This window comes from Schistocerca cancellata, chromosome 3, assembly GCF_023864275.1.
Source record: "Schistocerca cancellata isolate TAMUIC-IGC-003103 chromosome 3, iqSchCanc2.1, whole genome shotgun sequence".
Classification (NCBI taxonomy): Eukaryota; Metazoa; Arthropoda; class Insecta; order Orthoptera; family Acrididae; genus Schistocerca; species Schistocerca cancellata.
Window position 1 is genome coordinate 307924445 of NC_064628.1, and position 14413 is coordinate 307938857.

Sequence of the window (14413 nt, forward strand, 5' to 3'; positions counted from 1 at the left end):
TCGTCGGATTTGGTATCATTGGATGTCCCCCTCTGAGACAAAAAAAATTTAGTTATAAATTTGTTTGATCCAATGTGTAGATTTGCGGATATTTCAATGTCTGCAATTAAAATGAACACTCTGTATAGTTGGATCCATGAACGACTGCGGTCGATTTAAGGCTCGTTCTACGCACCTGACGTCACGCATCCGCTGACAGCCAATGAGTGTTCAGTCAAACTCTCCATAAACAGGCGAGGGGCATAATTTACCGGATACACGCTTTTTTCAAGCGCGAAGCAGAAAACGGTGGACCTATCACGGATGTCGCCAGATCTCAGGGACGCATTGCAGAAGCGACAGGCGTTAGCTTGAGAACCGTTCAGCGGATTGCCAATGAAGGAAAGTTATCTACGGAGACCTGTGGAAGCCCACTTTTCAGATCGCCAGGGAAATATCGCACTCGTGAGAGGACTGTAACTAATTTAGATAATTTCGACAAAGATGTTCTATGACGAGAAGTGCTCAACATGTACAACACAGGCGAATTTCCTACTGTAAAAAAAATCCCTGTGAAAATGCGTGAAACCATAAATTTTAAAGGTAGCATGACTTCAATGAATAGCATACTTAAAAACATTGGATTCAAATATGTACATACAAATGACGGAAGAAAGTTTTTAATGGAACGTAGTGATATCGCTGCTTCAAGGGCCCAGTTTTTAAGACGTGTTATTGAAGTAAGAAAATCCGGGAATAAGAACATTTTTTTCTTGGACGAAACATGGGTAAACCAAAATCACACAAGGAAAGCGTGTTGGAAAATGAGTGATGGTTCGGGTGGGTTTAAAGTACCAGTTGGTAAAGGTGGACGAATAATTGTGCTTCACGCTGGCTCTGCTTCTGGATTCATTCCAGAAAGCAAATTAGTGTTCCGAGCAAAAAAGAGAAATTCAGGGGATTATCATTCCGAAATGAACTCGGAGACATTTAAATTGTGGTTTAGGAATCAATTTCTCCCTTACTTGCCTCCAAACTCGGTGATTGTAATGGACAATGCGAGTTATCACTCTGTTGTTGTTGACAAGACACCCACAACAAGTACAGTGATGATGATGATGTTTGGTTTGTGGGGCGCTCAACAGCGCGGTTATCAGCGCCCGTACAATTTCCCAACCTTTGCTCAGTCCAATTTCGTCACTTTCCTGGATGATGATGAAATGATGAGGACAACACAAACACCCAGTCATCTCGAGGCAGGTGAAAATCCCTGACCCCGCCGGGAATCGAACCCGGGACCCCGACAACAAGTACGTACCATTGCCAATACAATCCGATAAAGTTAATTTTGGCACAAGTGAAAGGGTATGTCGCAGAACGAAACGTGACATTTAAAATTGCCGATACAGAAAGGCTTCTGCACGAAGCACTTGACAGAATTACTCCTTCAGCATGGGCTGAATGTTTTCGGCATGCACAAAGGCTACAGGAGGTGGACATGGACAGGGAAATTGTAATTGACAATCTGCTTGAACCCATCGTCATCACTCTAAGACCTGATGATTCGGACTGCGACACTGACTACAGCGATGCAGAAGACAATCGCAGCGATTGACAACAATGAAAGGTAAGGCACATAAACAATAATACTCATGTTCTCTATCTTGTTTTTGTTCCACAGTTGCAATTTTACCAATGGTATTGAAATATATTCCTCTTCCGCAACTGTAATAAGCGTCTTATTTAGACCAGACGCGTTTTTCTCTTTTGAAGCATCTTCAGTGGACAGCATTTTGTCTCCTCCATTGCCAAGTCACCTTTCGTAGTTTTGTGCTGAGGTAACACAATATTCAACGTTTGTGTCAGCCGACCAGTGTTTTAGCAAATAAATGCTTTTTGTGTGTGCCACACACAAAAATTATATTTGACATAGCTCAGAGCACAGTATATTCAAGTCTTAATGTTTTTGTAAGTCCACAGTTTTGTTTAACGTATTTTGTGTACTTCCTTTTGATTGATTGAAGTGCTTTAAAATAAAGTCAAACGCGCCCGGTGTAAATAAAACTTTTATTACAGTCGCGAAAGACGGAATATTTCTCAATATTACATACGACACCAATCTGGTACTTAAATTAAATGAGATATTGTTATACAGTAAATTTTATATGAAATTTAGGTATCTTGTCCACATTTCACTCTCAACATTGTGGCAACTACAATCGAACATACGGAAAGTATACGCTATGAACTTTACCTCTGCAAACTCTTCAAAATTTCGTGCAATGGTTTACTACATTTAATGTTGCAATATAACTGCGTTGAAAATCGAAACAAAATTAAGTCATTTATGGAGGGAAGTTATCAGTCAAGAAAATGTGTCAAAATCAAATTTTTGGACCAAATAGTTTTTGTGAAATCGAATGATAAGTGCGTCAAAGCAGTCGGAACACTATGTGTCTGCACAGGCGAGCAGTGCAGTGGTTACAAAATCGCGCACGGCGCGGAATGCGGGGAGCACGTCTCTGAATGTGTGTGTGAAATCTTATGGGACTTAACTGCTAAGGTCATCAGTCCCTAAGCTTACACACTACTTAAGCTAAATTATGCTAAGGACAAACACACACACCCATGCCCGAGGGAGGACTCGAACCTCCTCCGGGAGCACGTCTCTGTAGCAGCGAAAGGTTTAATGCGGCCGTGGTGGCTTTACTTCATAAACTGCGCGCTCCCCCCTAAACGTAAGTTTGCGAACTACACTGCTACGGCGCTGCTTCTCTTGACGCGTGCAACTGGCAACGCTGCAATCTCCCGCGTCTGGGTGGGCATGCGCGAGCCGCCAAGATAAATGAATTGAACTATAGTGGCTCTTGAGGAAAAAGGCATTGTCCAAATCTGTTTGAGCATATTGAAGATGTATCAGACCTCCCAGGATAATGGAAAATTGAGAATCAAAAGAGGAATCAGTATAGGAGGTACATATCACCAAAACTACTTGTAACAGTCCTAGAAGTTGTTTTCAAATTCCTAAACTGGGAAAAAGAAGGATAAGATCTCAATATCTGTTGAGGAGGACATTATACCACACACCTTTTATGGCTGTCAAGGTATCCCATAACTGGAATATGACATTCTTTCAAAAATCCATACAGATTTTAGATACATTTTACAAGACAGTAATAGTACTGTTTGCCTCTAGTGGAAGGGGAAAAAGTAAAAATAATAATTAAGAAAAACGGCAGCACTGTGTTCACATATTTCCACTCATTCCTATTTCAACAAGAATATGACCACAATGTGAGTTTTAATAGCCAATTATTGCATGCAGTCACTCTAAATTCTAAGAGTAGCCACCACATCCCATTCAAAGAATGAATGTTGTTCAGCAAGCATAGAAGGATGGATGCTGAAGTTTGATGGGACTTGTATCCAGGTGAATGGATGGTAGAGCAGCCATGGAAGTTCTCTGCTGGATTCCAAGCGATAAGAAAGGAACCAGAGAATGGCTCCATGGAAGGTGTAACATGATGTTAAAAAACATGATTGAAGACTGTAATGTGTGGAAAAGTCTAGATGAGGTTTTATTAAGCAAAGAAAAAACCAAAGTTCCACATTCTGGCCTGATGGGCTAATCAGGACTGACCAACCACGTAATCCTCTGCCAATGGCGTCACTGGATGCTGTATGGAGGGACATGGTGTCAACTCACTGCTCTCCCAGCTGTTGTCAGCTTTCTTGATCTTGGAGTAGCTACTCTCACTGAAATAGCTCCTCAGATGGCATCATGAGGCTGACTGCATCCCACTGAAGTTCTTCTACCTAGGAAAAATCTCTCCATAGCAGACAGACACACTGACCACTGAGCTATGGACACAGATGATGTATCAAGAAGAGGATGCCAAATGGCTGATGATAATTATTTTATAAAGTACTATGACAGCGTTTTCAGTATGAAAGCTATTTTAATTCACTTTCCCATTACAGTGTGCCTTTATTCTGCTACTTAATAATGCAACTTTTCATTACACTCCTCTGCATCTTACACATCATAATTTGTATTTGCTTCTGTATCGTCAGCTCATTTGTCAGATGTATATGTTTCCTAATTAGAATATATCTAAAAAAAAAAAAATGATGTGACTTACAAAACAAAAGCGCTGGCACGTCGATAGACACACAAACAAATACAAACATACACACAAAATTCTAGCTTTCGCAACCAACGGTTGCCTCGTCAGCAAACAGGGAAGGAGAGGGAAAGACGAAAGGATTTGGGTTTTAAGGGAGAGGGTAAGGAGTCATTCCAATCCCGGGAGTGGAAAGACTTACCTTAGGGGGAAAAAAGGACGGGTATACACTCGCACACACACCCGTATCCATCCACACATATACAGACACAAGTAGACATATACAGAGGCAAAGAGTTTGGGCAAGACAGAAATATCTGTTTCTTATCTTTAATCAATAAGTTGCATACCAAGAACTTGCAACTGAGCCACAGTATTACTTGGTTCAGCATTCCAGCCTTCACACTCTGAATGGTATAAAACATTACATCTGAATTCTTCATTGGGCTACATTTACTTTTGCCTGATTGGGAGCACTGTTTTCTGATTGAGCAAGTACTGTATTGACCCAGAGGAATCCACCTCCACACATTTTCCATGCTATGTATTTTCAGAAATGTCAAGAATGATTACTTACTGTGATTTATTTGTACATAATTTGTGCTTAATAAAATCTGTATTGTTAACAAAGTAGACTTACAACATAAACTATAGAGCCACATTATGAGAGAACCTTTCTTCAATAGTAGCATTAAAATACAGATTTCAAAAAATTTCCTTTTAATCTTGGTCTTATATGTATTTGTTGATATTTAATATCAAAGAAATGTAACTTTTTTATGGAAATTACTGAAGACAGTTTTAGTATCTCTACATAATACATACCATGAGTGAACTGTTTTGCTGAGCCATTCTGAGTAATTCCAGGAAAACTGACATGGTTCTGTTTTCCATCCTGCATACAAAAATGAATTAATCTGTAATGTAGCACTACAGCACAAATATCTCTAAAAGAACATCAAAATATAATTTCTGCTGCTAAAATTATGTCTTAACATAGTAAGTATCTTCAGTACAAGTTACAGGTAACCTCAGGATATATCTTCAGCAGAAATAGTTTCTTAAAATATCAATTATATATCCTATAATAACAAAAATTATCAATTATTGACAATACAATGTAAACGGATACATAAAAAACTTTCACCAAGCAGCAGCAGGGGAACACACAAACAAAAGGATTTAACTTTTACAAGCTTTTGGAGCCAGTGGCTCCTTCTTCTGGCACAAATGTTGAAGAGGAAGAAGGAGGGTGAAGGAAAAGGACAGGAAAGGTTTAGGGAAAGGGGTACAGTTCACAAAAGCCATCCAGAACCCCAGATCAGGGGAGACTTACCAGACAGGATGAGAAGGAAAGACGTGATTGTTCGTGACTGCACCAGATTAGATTTGAAAACCTGAGAGCTTAAAGGTGGGAGATACAGTAATATGCAAGACAGAGATTACTACTAAAACATCGTGCATGATTTAATAAGAATGAAAAGCTAAATTGTCTGTAACAGAGGTGGGAGGGGGTAAGGTGATAAATAGACAGGTCAGAAAATGAAAGAGATAGAAAACTAAAATAGAGTGAAAAAAGGAGTAGTTACTGTGAAGAAATGCTGATACAGAAAGAATTAATGTAAATTAAGGCCAAGTGGGTTGCGGGAACCGAGGTCATATTGCAGTGCCAGTTCCCGACTGCAGAATTCTGAGATCCTGATGCCTGGGGGAAGAATCCAGATGGCACCTGTGGTGAAACAGGCACCGAGGTCATAACTGTCATGGTGTACAGCATGCTCTGCAACAGGATATTGATTGTTGCCTATGTACACTCTATGCTCGTGCCCATCCTTCCTAACTGATAACTGGGTGGTAGTCATGCTGATGTAAAAGGCCAAACAGTGTTTACATAACGGCTGGTATAGGACATGTGTCGTTTCATATGTGGATCTCCCTTTGATAGTATATGTTTTGCCAGTAACAGGGCTGGAATAGGTGGTGGTAGGAGAGTGCATAGGGCAAGTCTTGCAGTGGGGATGGTCACAGAGGGGGAGCCATAGGGTAGGGAGATGGGTGCAGAAGGAGTGTAGGGTCTGACGAGGATACTGCAGAGACTGGGAGGGCAACAAAATGCTATTCTAGGTGTGGTGGGCAAAATCTCAGATGGAATGGATTTCGTGATTTTAAGAAGTCATGGCTTTATTGAAGTAGCTATTTAATACATTCAAGACAAGGATAATACTAGGTGACAAGTGGTGTGCTCAGAAGCTGTTTCTTGGAGGGATCAGCACACCAGGATTGGATGTGATGGCCCAGGAAATCTGCTTTTGAACTAGGCTGTTGGGATAATTATCTCCAGTGAAGGCTGAAGTGAGAGTGGTGGTGTACTGCTGAAAAGAGTCTGCATCCGAACAAATACATTTGCCTCGAATGCCAAGACTGTATGGGAGGGAATGTTCGACATGGAAGGGATGGCACCTGTCAAAATGTAAGTACTGTTGTTTGTTAGTAGGTTTGATGTGGAAGGAAGTGTGCAGCTGGCCTCCAGTGAGGGTGAGATCAACAGCAGGGAAAGTGGCATGGGATTCAGAATAAGACCATGTGAAATTTAAATGAGAGAAGGTATTTAGAGATTCCAGGAATTTTAACAGGTTAGCCTCACCGTATCTGAACCAAACCAGGTGCTGATGGTTTATGGATGCCACAAAATCCCTCTCCAGGTGACCCATGAAAAGGTTGTCACAGGAAGGAACCATCCTGGTTCCCATGGCTGTAGTCCCTGATCTGTTTGTATGTCTGCTCCTCAAAGGTGAAGTAATTGTTAGTAAGTATAAAGTTGATTAAGGTGAGCATGAAGGAAGTAATGGGTTTGGAATCAGGTGAGTGAGGAAATGTTCAGCAGCAGACAGACCATGTACATTGGGGGGATGCTGGTAAAGTGGACGATGGCATCAATGGTTTGAGCAAAGTGTGTGGTGGCAGTGAAATGGGTACAGATACCAAATGATCTATAAAATGGTTAGTATCTCTAATATAGGAGGGAAGTCTTTGCACTATGGGTTGCAGGTGTTGATCAGTTAAGGCAGATATACGTTTCATGGGTGCTTTGCAGCCAGCAACTACGGGACGGACAGGATGATTGGGTTTGTGGACCTTAGGAAGAAGGTGAAAGGTGGGGCTGCATGGTTTGGGTGAGGAAAGAATTTCTATGGATCGTGTCGTAAGTCCTTGAGAGGGACCTGAGTTTTTAGGAGTGACTGCAGGTCAGTTTGAATCACAGGGATGATATCCTGATGACACATGCTATAAGGAGAGGTGTCAGACAGCTGGTGTAGACCTTCACTAACATGCTCCTGCTGGTTAAGTAACACAGTGGTAGATGCTTTGTCTGCTGTGAGGATAATGATGGAGTCATCGGCTTTTAGGGAATGTAGATCCTGGGGTTCTGCAGTGATTAGGGTCTACATCTACACCTACAAGGTTACTTTGCAATTCACACTGAAGTGCCTGGCAGAGGGTTCATTGAACCATTTTCATACTACTTCTCTACCATTCCACTCTCGAATGGCACATTCAAGCTCTGATTTCTCTTATTTCATTATGATGATCATTTCTCACTACATAGGTGTAGAGACCTGATGGAAGGTTGTGAAGCTATGCTGGATGTGAGGAAACCTTGGAATGCTTATAAGGGATGATTCTGAGGTACTGATGGTGGACCAAGTTGGGATCATGGCTGGAACAGTTCAAGGCAGGGTTTAGTGTCAGGTTTGCTGCTGGAAAGGTTTTGGGATTGGGTCACAAAGTGATATTTCCAGTTGACATTGTGTGTAAAGGAAACTAGGTCCTTCACCAAAGCAGCATGGTTAAATTCAGGTTTAGGGTTAAAAGTGAGACCTTGGACAATACAGATAACTCGGGGGAGGGGGGGGGGGGGGCGGCTTTGGACAAGAAGGTAAAAACACTGGACTGTTGTGATTGGTTCTATTGATTATGATTTATTACTGGTCTTAAAGGCAGTGGTGAAGGCTGCGGAATGTTGAGGAGTTTGGCCAATCTCTGTTTGTAGGAGAGGAGTGGTGGTTGATGGTGTGATTGTTTGGGGAGCTGGCCATGACTTCCTACAACCATGCACTGAAATGAGATCCATTCAGTCTGAGATTTTGCCCACCACACCTAGAATAGCTTTTTGTTGCCATCCCAATCTCCACAATACCCTTGTCAGATCCTATGCTGCTTCTGCACCCGTCTCCCTACCCCATGGCCCCCACCCCTGTGACCATCCCCACTGCAAGACTTGCCCTATGCACCCTTCTGCCATAACCTATTCCAGCCCTGTAACTGGCAAAATATATGCTATCAAAGGGAGAGCCACATATGAAACGACACATGTCATATACTAACTGTTATGTAAACACTGTTCGACCATTTACATCAGCATGTCTACCACCCAGTTAGCAGTCAGGGTGAATGGGCATAGGCAAAGGGTGTATACAGGTGACACATGATACCCTGTTGCAAAGCATGCTGTTCAACATGACAGTCACAAACTCGGTGCCTATTTCACCATACGCGCCATCAGGATTCTTCCCCCAGACACCAGGATCTCAGAATTCCGAAGTTGGGAACTGGCACTACAACATGACCTTGGTTCCCGCCACCCACGTGGCCTTAATTTACATTAATTCCTTCTGTAGCAGCATTTCTTCACAGTAACTACACCTTCTTTAACTCCATTTTTGTTTTCTATATCTTTCATTTTCTGTCCTGTCTATTTATCACCTTACCCCCTCCCGCCTCTGTTACATACAATTTAGTTTTTCACTAAATCATGCACTATGTTTTAGTAGTAATCTCTGTCTTGCATATTACCATATCTCCAACCTTTAAGCTCTCAGGTTTTCAAATCTCATCTGGTGCAGTCCCCAACAATCAGTCTTTCCTTCTCACCCCATCTGGTAAGTCTCCCCTGACCTGGTGTTCTGGGTGACTTTTGTGAACTGTACCCCTTTCCCTAAACATTTCATGTCCTTTTCCTTCACCCCTCCTCCTTCCCCTTCAACTTGTCTGCCAGAAGAAGGAGCCACTGGCTCTGAAAGCATGTAAAAGTTATACCCCTCTGTGTGTGTGTTCCACTGCTGCGGCTTGGTGAGTAGATATTTTAGCTTTTCATTTACATTCTATAATCAGTTATATATTCTGATATTTGCATTGATCATTATTATGTAAAGATTGCATGCATTAAGAAAACTGTTGACGAACACCTATTTTAGCAATCCATATGTTACATTTTGAATTTAATACAATAAAACAAATGATATGAAGTATCTGTTCTCCTAGCATATTTTTGTTAGGATTTAATTTTCATGGAGAGTCATTTCAATATAGACTTACACAAAGACAAAGTAAGGAATGAATATGGAGATGTGATGACACCTTGGCATTTTGTTGAATGATGAATGGCACAGAAAAACAAAAATGAGGACTGCTACAATGGTATACAAACCTAGTTCTTCTCAAATCTAGTGTCATATCACTGCTCAGATTAACACATTTTTTTGTTAATGTATGGTGACTACCATTCTGCCTACTATGATAATGTTGTGTTTAGTGACTAGGGCCTCCTGTTGGGTAGACCATTCACTGGGTGCAAATCTTTCGATTTTACACCACTTTGGCAGCTTGCATGTAGATGGGGATGAAATGATGATGATGATTAGGACAACACAACAACCAGTCCCTAAGCGGAGAAAATCTCTGACACAGCCGGGAATCGAACCTGGGCCCTTAGGGTTAACATTCTGTCGCGCTGACCACTCAGCTACCAGGGGTTGACACTATGATAATGATAGACATAGAATAGGAAGGACCAGATGGGCCACTCCTTTTTGGAGGAAATAAACTAGAACTTAAAATAGCCACAAAAAATTTAATGAAGAGAGTTGGACTGGTATTTGAACTCTGTTTATATTCATTCAAGTTCAAAATATTTTGTTAGTTACTACTACTGTTCCAGTGTACTGTGATCTTGATATGACACCCACTACCTTCTTTATATTTTTACTAGAGAGAAAAATTTTAGAGAACCTGTGCCACATAAAATATAAAAAGAAAGTGAATTCAGTCCAAAAATAAATAATATTTCATTATGATGATCAATGCAACATGAAAATTACCTTTCCCAGTCGTTTGCTCCTCTTATGGTGATGCTTTCTCTCACCAACCATGCGACGTATGTTCATATGCATACGATAATTGACTTGAGTAGATAGATCACGGTCATTAACTGCATGCCTGCTATAGCTAAGTCGGCGATGCTGAAACAATTAAAAAAGGAAAAAGTTAATAATTTTCACAAAATCTTTCACAAGAATGAACTACAAGTAACTGTCCGCATTATTTTGTTTGGTTCTATATTTGTGTGTGTGTGTGTGTGTGTGTGTGTGTGTGAGAGAGAGAGAGAGAGAGAGAGAGAGAGAGAATTACAACTTGCTGCAGCTGTGCATATCCAGATAACAACTGCAAGAGCAGCAGCAGAAGAAGAGTGAATGAGTATAAGGTAATTTCATAGCAAAAGCCGTTCTGTATTAAGTGATACATACTGAGTCACCTTAATGAACAAGACAGTTTGATGGGAGACAAGGGACAACAGGAGACAGGTTCTGTAGATGATAGTGCTTATAAATCATACATGAATCTCCTATCGTAGATGAGATGATAAAACCATCATCTACATTGTGTGGTGATGTGAGCAAAATGGACGAAAACAGTATTGAAGCAGATGAAATTGTTAAGGTTAAGGAAGAGGAATCTAGCAGCAGGAGTCAGCCAGGCCAACAGGTTATGGCAGACAGAAAATTGGAAGCAATGTTAAGGCAAATTATGAGTAGTTTGAATTGTATGGAAAGTAGTATGAAAAAAGACATTATCAGGTCGGAAAAGAAGACTGATAGCATTAGAACTGACTTGGATAACTTAAAAGATGAACTGAAGAAAGAAATTAAAAAGGAAATTAAGGGGTTCAACATTTTGTGCTGAATTCATTATGTGGCAATAATGCTTACCCCAGCTGTCTGTCTCTATTTTCATGTTTCCAGCTACAGTCAAACTCTTCTCCTATCCTATCTATAGTTTATAAGTGAATCAGAAACATTCTATCTTCAACTTTCAGGTGATTCTGTACAGTAGGATACTTAAGTATAGAAATATTTTAGAGAAAGTTTTATCCAGTGTGCGTGTGTGTGTGTGTGTGTGTGTGTGTGTTGTGTTAATTATCAGAAATAGAATCATAAGAGGATGGAAGAAAATAAATTGGTAATATTGTAAAAGAATTTATGACAAACAAAGAGGTAAGGTAAACTGAAAATAAAAGGTTTCAGCATATGTGGAGGATAATAAATGTGGTGTCACCGCCAGACACCACACTTGCTAGGTGGTAGCCTTTAAATCGGCTGCAGTCCGTTAGTATACGTCGGACCCACGTGTCGCCACTGTCAGTGATTGCAGACCGAGCGCCGCCACACGGCAGGTCTAGAGAGGCCTCCTAGCACTCGCCCCAGTTGTACAGCCGACTTTGCTAGCGATGCTACACTGACAAATACACTCTCAATTGCCGAGATGATAGTTAGCATAGCCTTCAGCTATGTCATTTGCTACAACCTAGCAAGGCGCCATTACCAGTTTATATTGAGATTGTAATTAACCTTGGGATGCATGTACCGTCAACAGAGATGTTCACCAATTGTGGATTAAAGTTAAATATTCTACCAGTTACCTCCTTTTTTCACTAGACTCAACTCCTATAACTGTTCCAGACCTCACGCCAGCCTGCGTGAGCTTAAACGCGTGCCTTTCGGCTTCCTCCAAACTCCGTGAATTGGCTCCTGCCAATTCACAACAATAAACATCTGAAGTAATCAGCTCATTGGTGCAGCAGCAGAGGCAATATGCGACAAAAACCATCTTGAATATTAGATCTTGATATTAACTGTGTTATTATATTAAGTGTCAGGAAGTCGCTTCTGAAAGTATTCGTATGGAGTGTAGCCATGTATGGAAGTGAAAGGTGGACGATAAATAGTGTAGACAAGAAGAGAATAGAACCTTTCAAAATGTGGTGCTACAGAAGAATGCTGAAGGTTACATGGGTAGATCACATAACTAATGAGGAGGTATTGAATAGAACTGGGGAGAAGAGAAATTTGTGGCACAACTTGACTAGAAGAAGGAATCAGTTGGAAAGACATGTTCTGAGGTATCAAGGGAGTTAAGTCTGCCTTAGCAAAAGGATCTGTTACTGTGAGGTGTTTTTCTGTAGAATCAATTTTGCATTAGATAAGCAGAGCAGGTGTTTATTTATTAGATAATGAAACAATACTGAAATAATAAAATCATGAATAATGTTAGGGTCTTAATGGTTAGGGAGCCTGTCTCTGCAGTAGGGATACTTTTTGAGAATGCACTGCACTAACTATCGAGGTAAGAAATGTAGGTAAAATAATGGAGCTGACAGACATGATCGAGTAATGAAAAAGATGTGGCAACCATCAACCACCAGTAACTGCCCCCCACGAAGTGCAGAGTAAACAGTCTTTCGGGACACGTTTCTTTGGTAGGGTCTTGTGGACTGTGGTTACGATGTGCATGTTGTGAATTTTCTGTATTGTTTTTCTTGTGCTTTGTGTGATTATACGAACCTTAATAAAAGTGGCTGATCAAAGTAAGTTGGAGTTTTCTGTGCACAGCCAGTCGCAATAGCCAGAAAACCCACATTGGTGACCCTGAGTCGTGAAAGTACATTGCATTCGCTCACTGTGTACCACTGGTTTCGCGTCAATAGATAACGTCGCAACCTCGAGTTTTTCCGGCAGTGCAGGACACCGCAACTGCAAAATGGACTTTTGACTGTGAAGCGAAGCACTTTACTCCATGTGCTACTAATACACCAGGAATGTTCGTATCTCTGGTGTTTGCTTCGACCGGCCAGACAAATCCTAACCTTCACCAGCACACAACACTGGGCGCCGTCACTTTCTATGGCATTCTATGCTCTACAGAATGCCCCTGCAGCACAAGATCACGGAAACCCCTCACCTGAGTTTCTACTGCACAACATAGACAATGCAGCTGTCCAGTTTCAGGGTCCACACGCATGGCTGCTGCCTCCTCAGAGTGGCCTGCCGTTTAATGTGTCCCCCTCCGTGTCGGTCGAAGGGACACTCGCGTCAACCGTGCCATGCCATGGGTACGCGTACCTGTCCTGCCACCCCACACACACCTCAGGCTGTGCACCTGCCGTGGTTCCGCTCTGTCACTCAGCACTCAATCGTGATTTCACGCCTCTACTCAAGATTTTGTCTGCACTGGCCGTTGATACTTCCATGCCTGCTGCGCCATGCTCATCAAGTGGCCATACAGATTTCTCGCCTACAAGGACTGGATATTACAACTCACATCCACAGCTAATGGACATTCAACACAACACATTGCCCATCACTGAGGCACAGTTTGCATCAGTGAACACCGTGCAGAATTCCCATACGATTTGTTCCTGTTCTACACCCCTGCAAGCACTGGTCCCTGGCCATCTTCCGCAGCTGCCGCCATTACAGCCAGACAACCCAGTGACGTGGTTTACCTTGGTGGAAAACATGTTGGACATACATGGTATTGCGGATGACAGCACTCATTTTGTGTGTCTAGTGAACCACTTGCATGACCTCCCTGATCTCATCAGTGACTTGTTGCTGAACCCACCCAAGAGCAGCAAATATGCCTCTGTCTGTACATTACTCATCAAACGCCTTTCTCGTCCACCAACCAATATGATTTACAACATTATTTATGACGAGACTTTAGGCGACAGAACCCCCTCACAGCTGTGGCGATGCTTGCGTGTGCAGGACAGTACCGAGATCTTGCCGAACTTAGCACTCTGGGCATTGTGGCTGGTGCTGCCATAAAAACTACAATTACATTTAATCCCACATACGGCAGCATCACTTGAGGATAAACTACAGCTGGGAGACATGGCACATGCCATTATTCAGCACTGCCACCTCCCTCTGCGCAACACAGTGCTTAATACTGCCGAGGCTGGTAATCCTGTAAATGAACTTCCACCGTTGGGCGGTAGAGGCCGGGCATGTGTGTATCACGGACAGCACACGGAACAGCAGCCATCTAGCAGCCAAGACCGGGAATCGTAAGTGGCCTGGCACCAGCCCCTCCCCACCCCAACCGGGCTAGCACCTGCACGCCCCGCACACCTCTCACCTGATGCTTCGGCTGGTGGGAGAAATACAGCTGACTTGCACATATGCTGGTTT

General features: G+C 42.0%; 1 protein-coding gene across 1 annotated transcript in view; it reads right to left on the reverse strand.

Annotated features, from left to right (window-relative positions):
* The window catches only part of LOC126176285 (sodium/hydrogen exchanger 3), a 649283-nt gene that overhangs the window by 104783 nt on the left and 530087 nt on the right, over nt 1-14413 (reverse strand). Inside the window, exons 9-10 of the mRNA XM_049923434.1 lie at nt 10262-10402; nt 4929-4998 (exon numbers count right to left, since the gene is read on the reverse strand). Of these exons, the coding sequence (XP_049779391.1) occupies nt 4929-4998; nt 10262-10402 (211 nt within the window). The remainder of the gene's footprint in view (nt 1-4928; nt 4999-10261; nt 10403-14413) is intronic.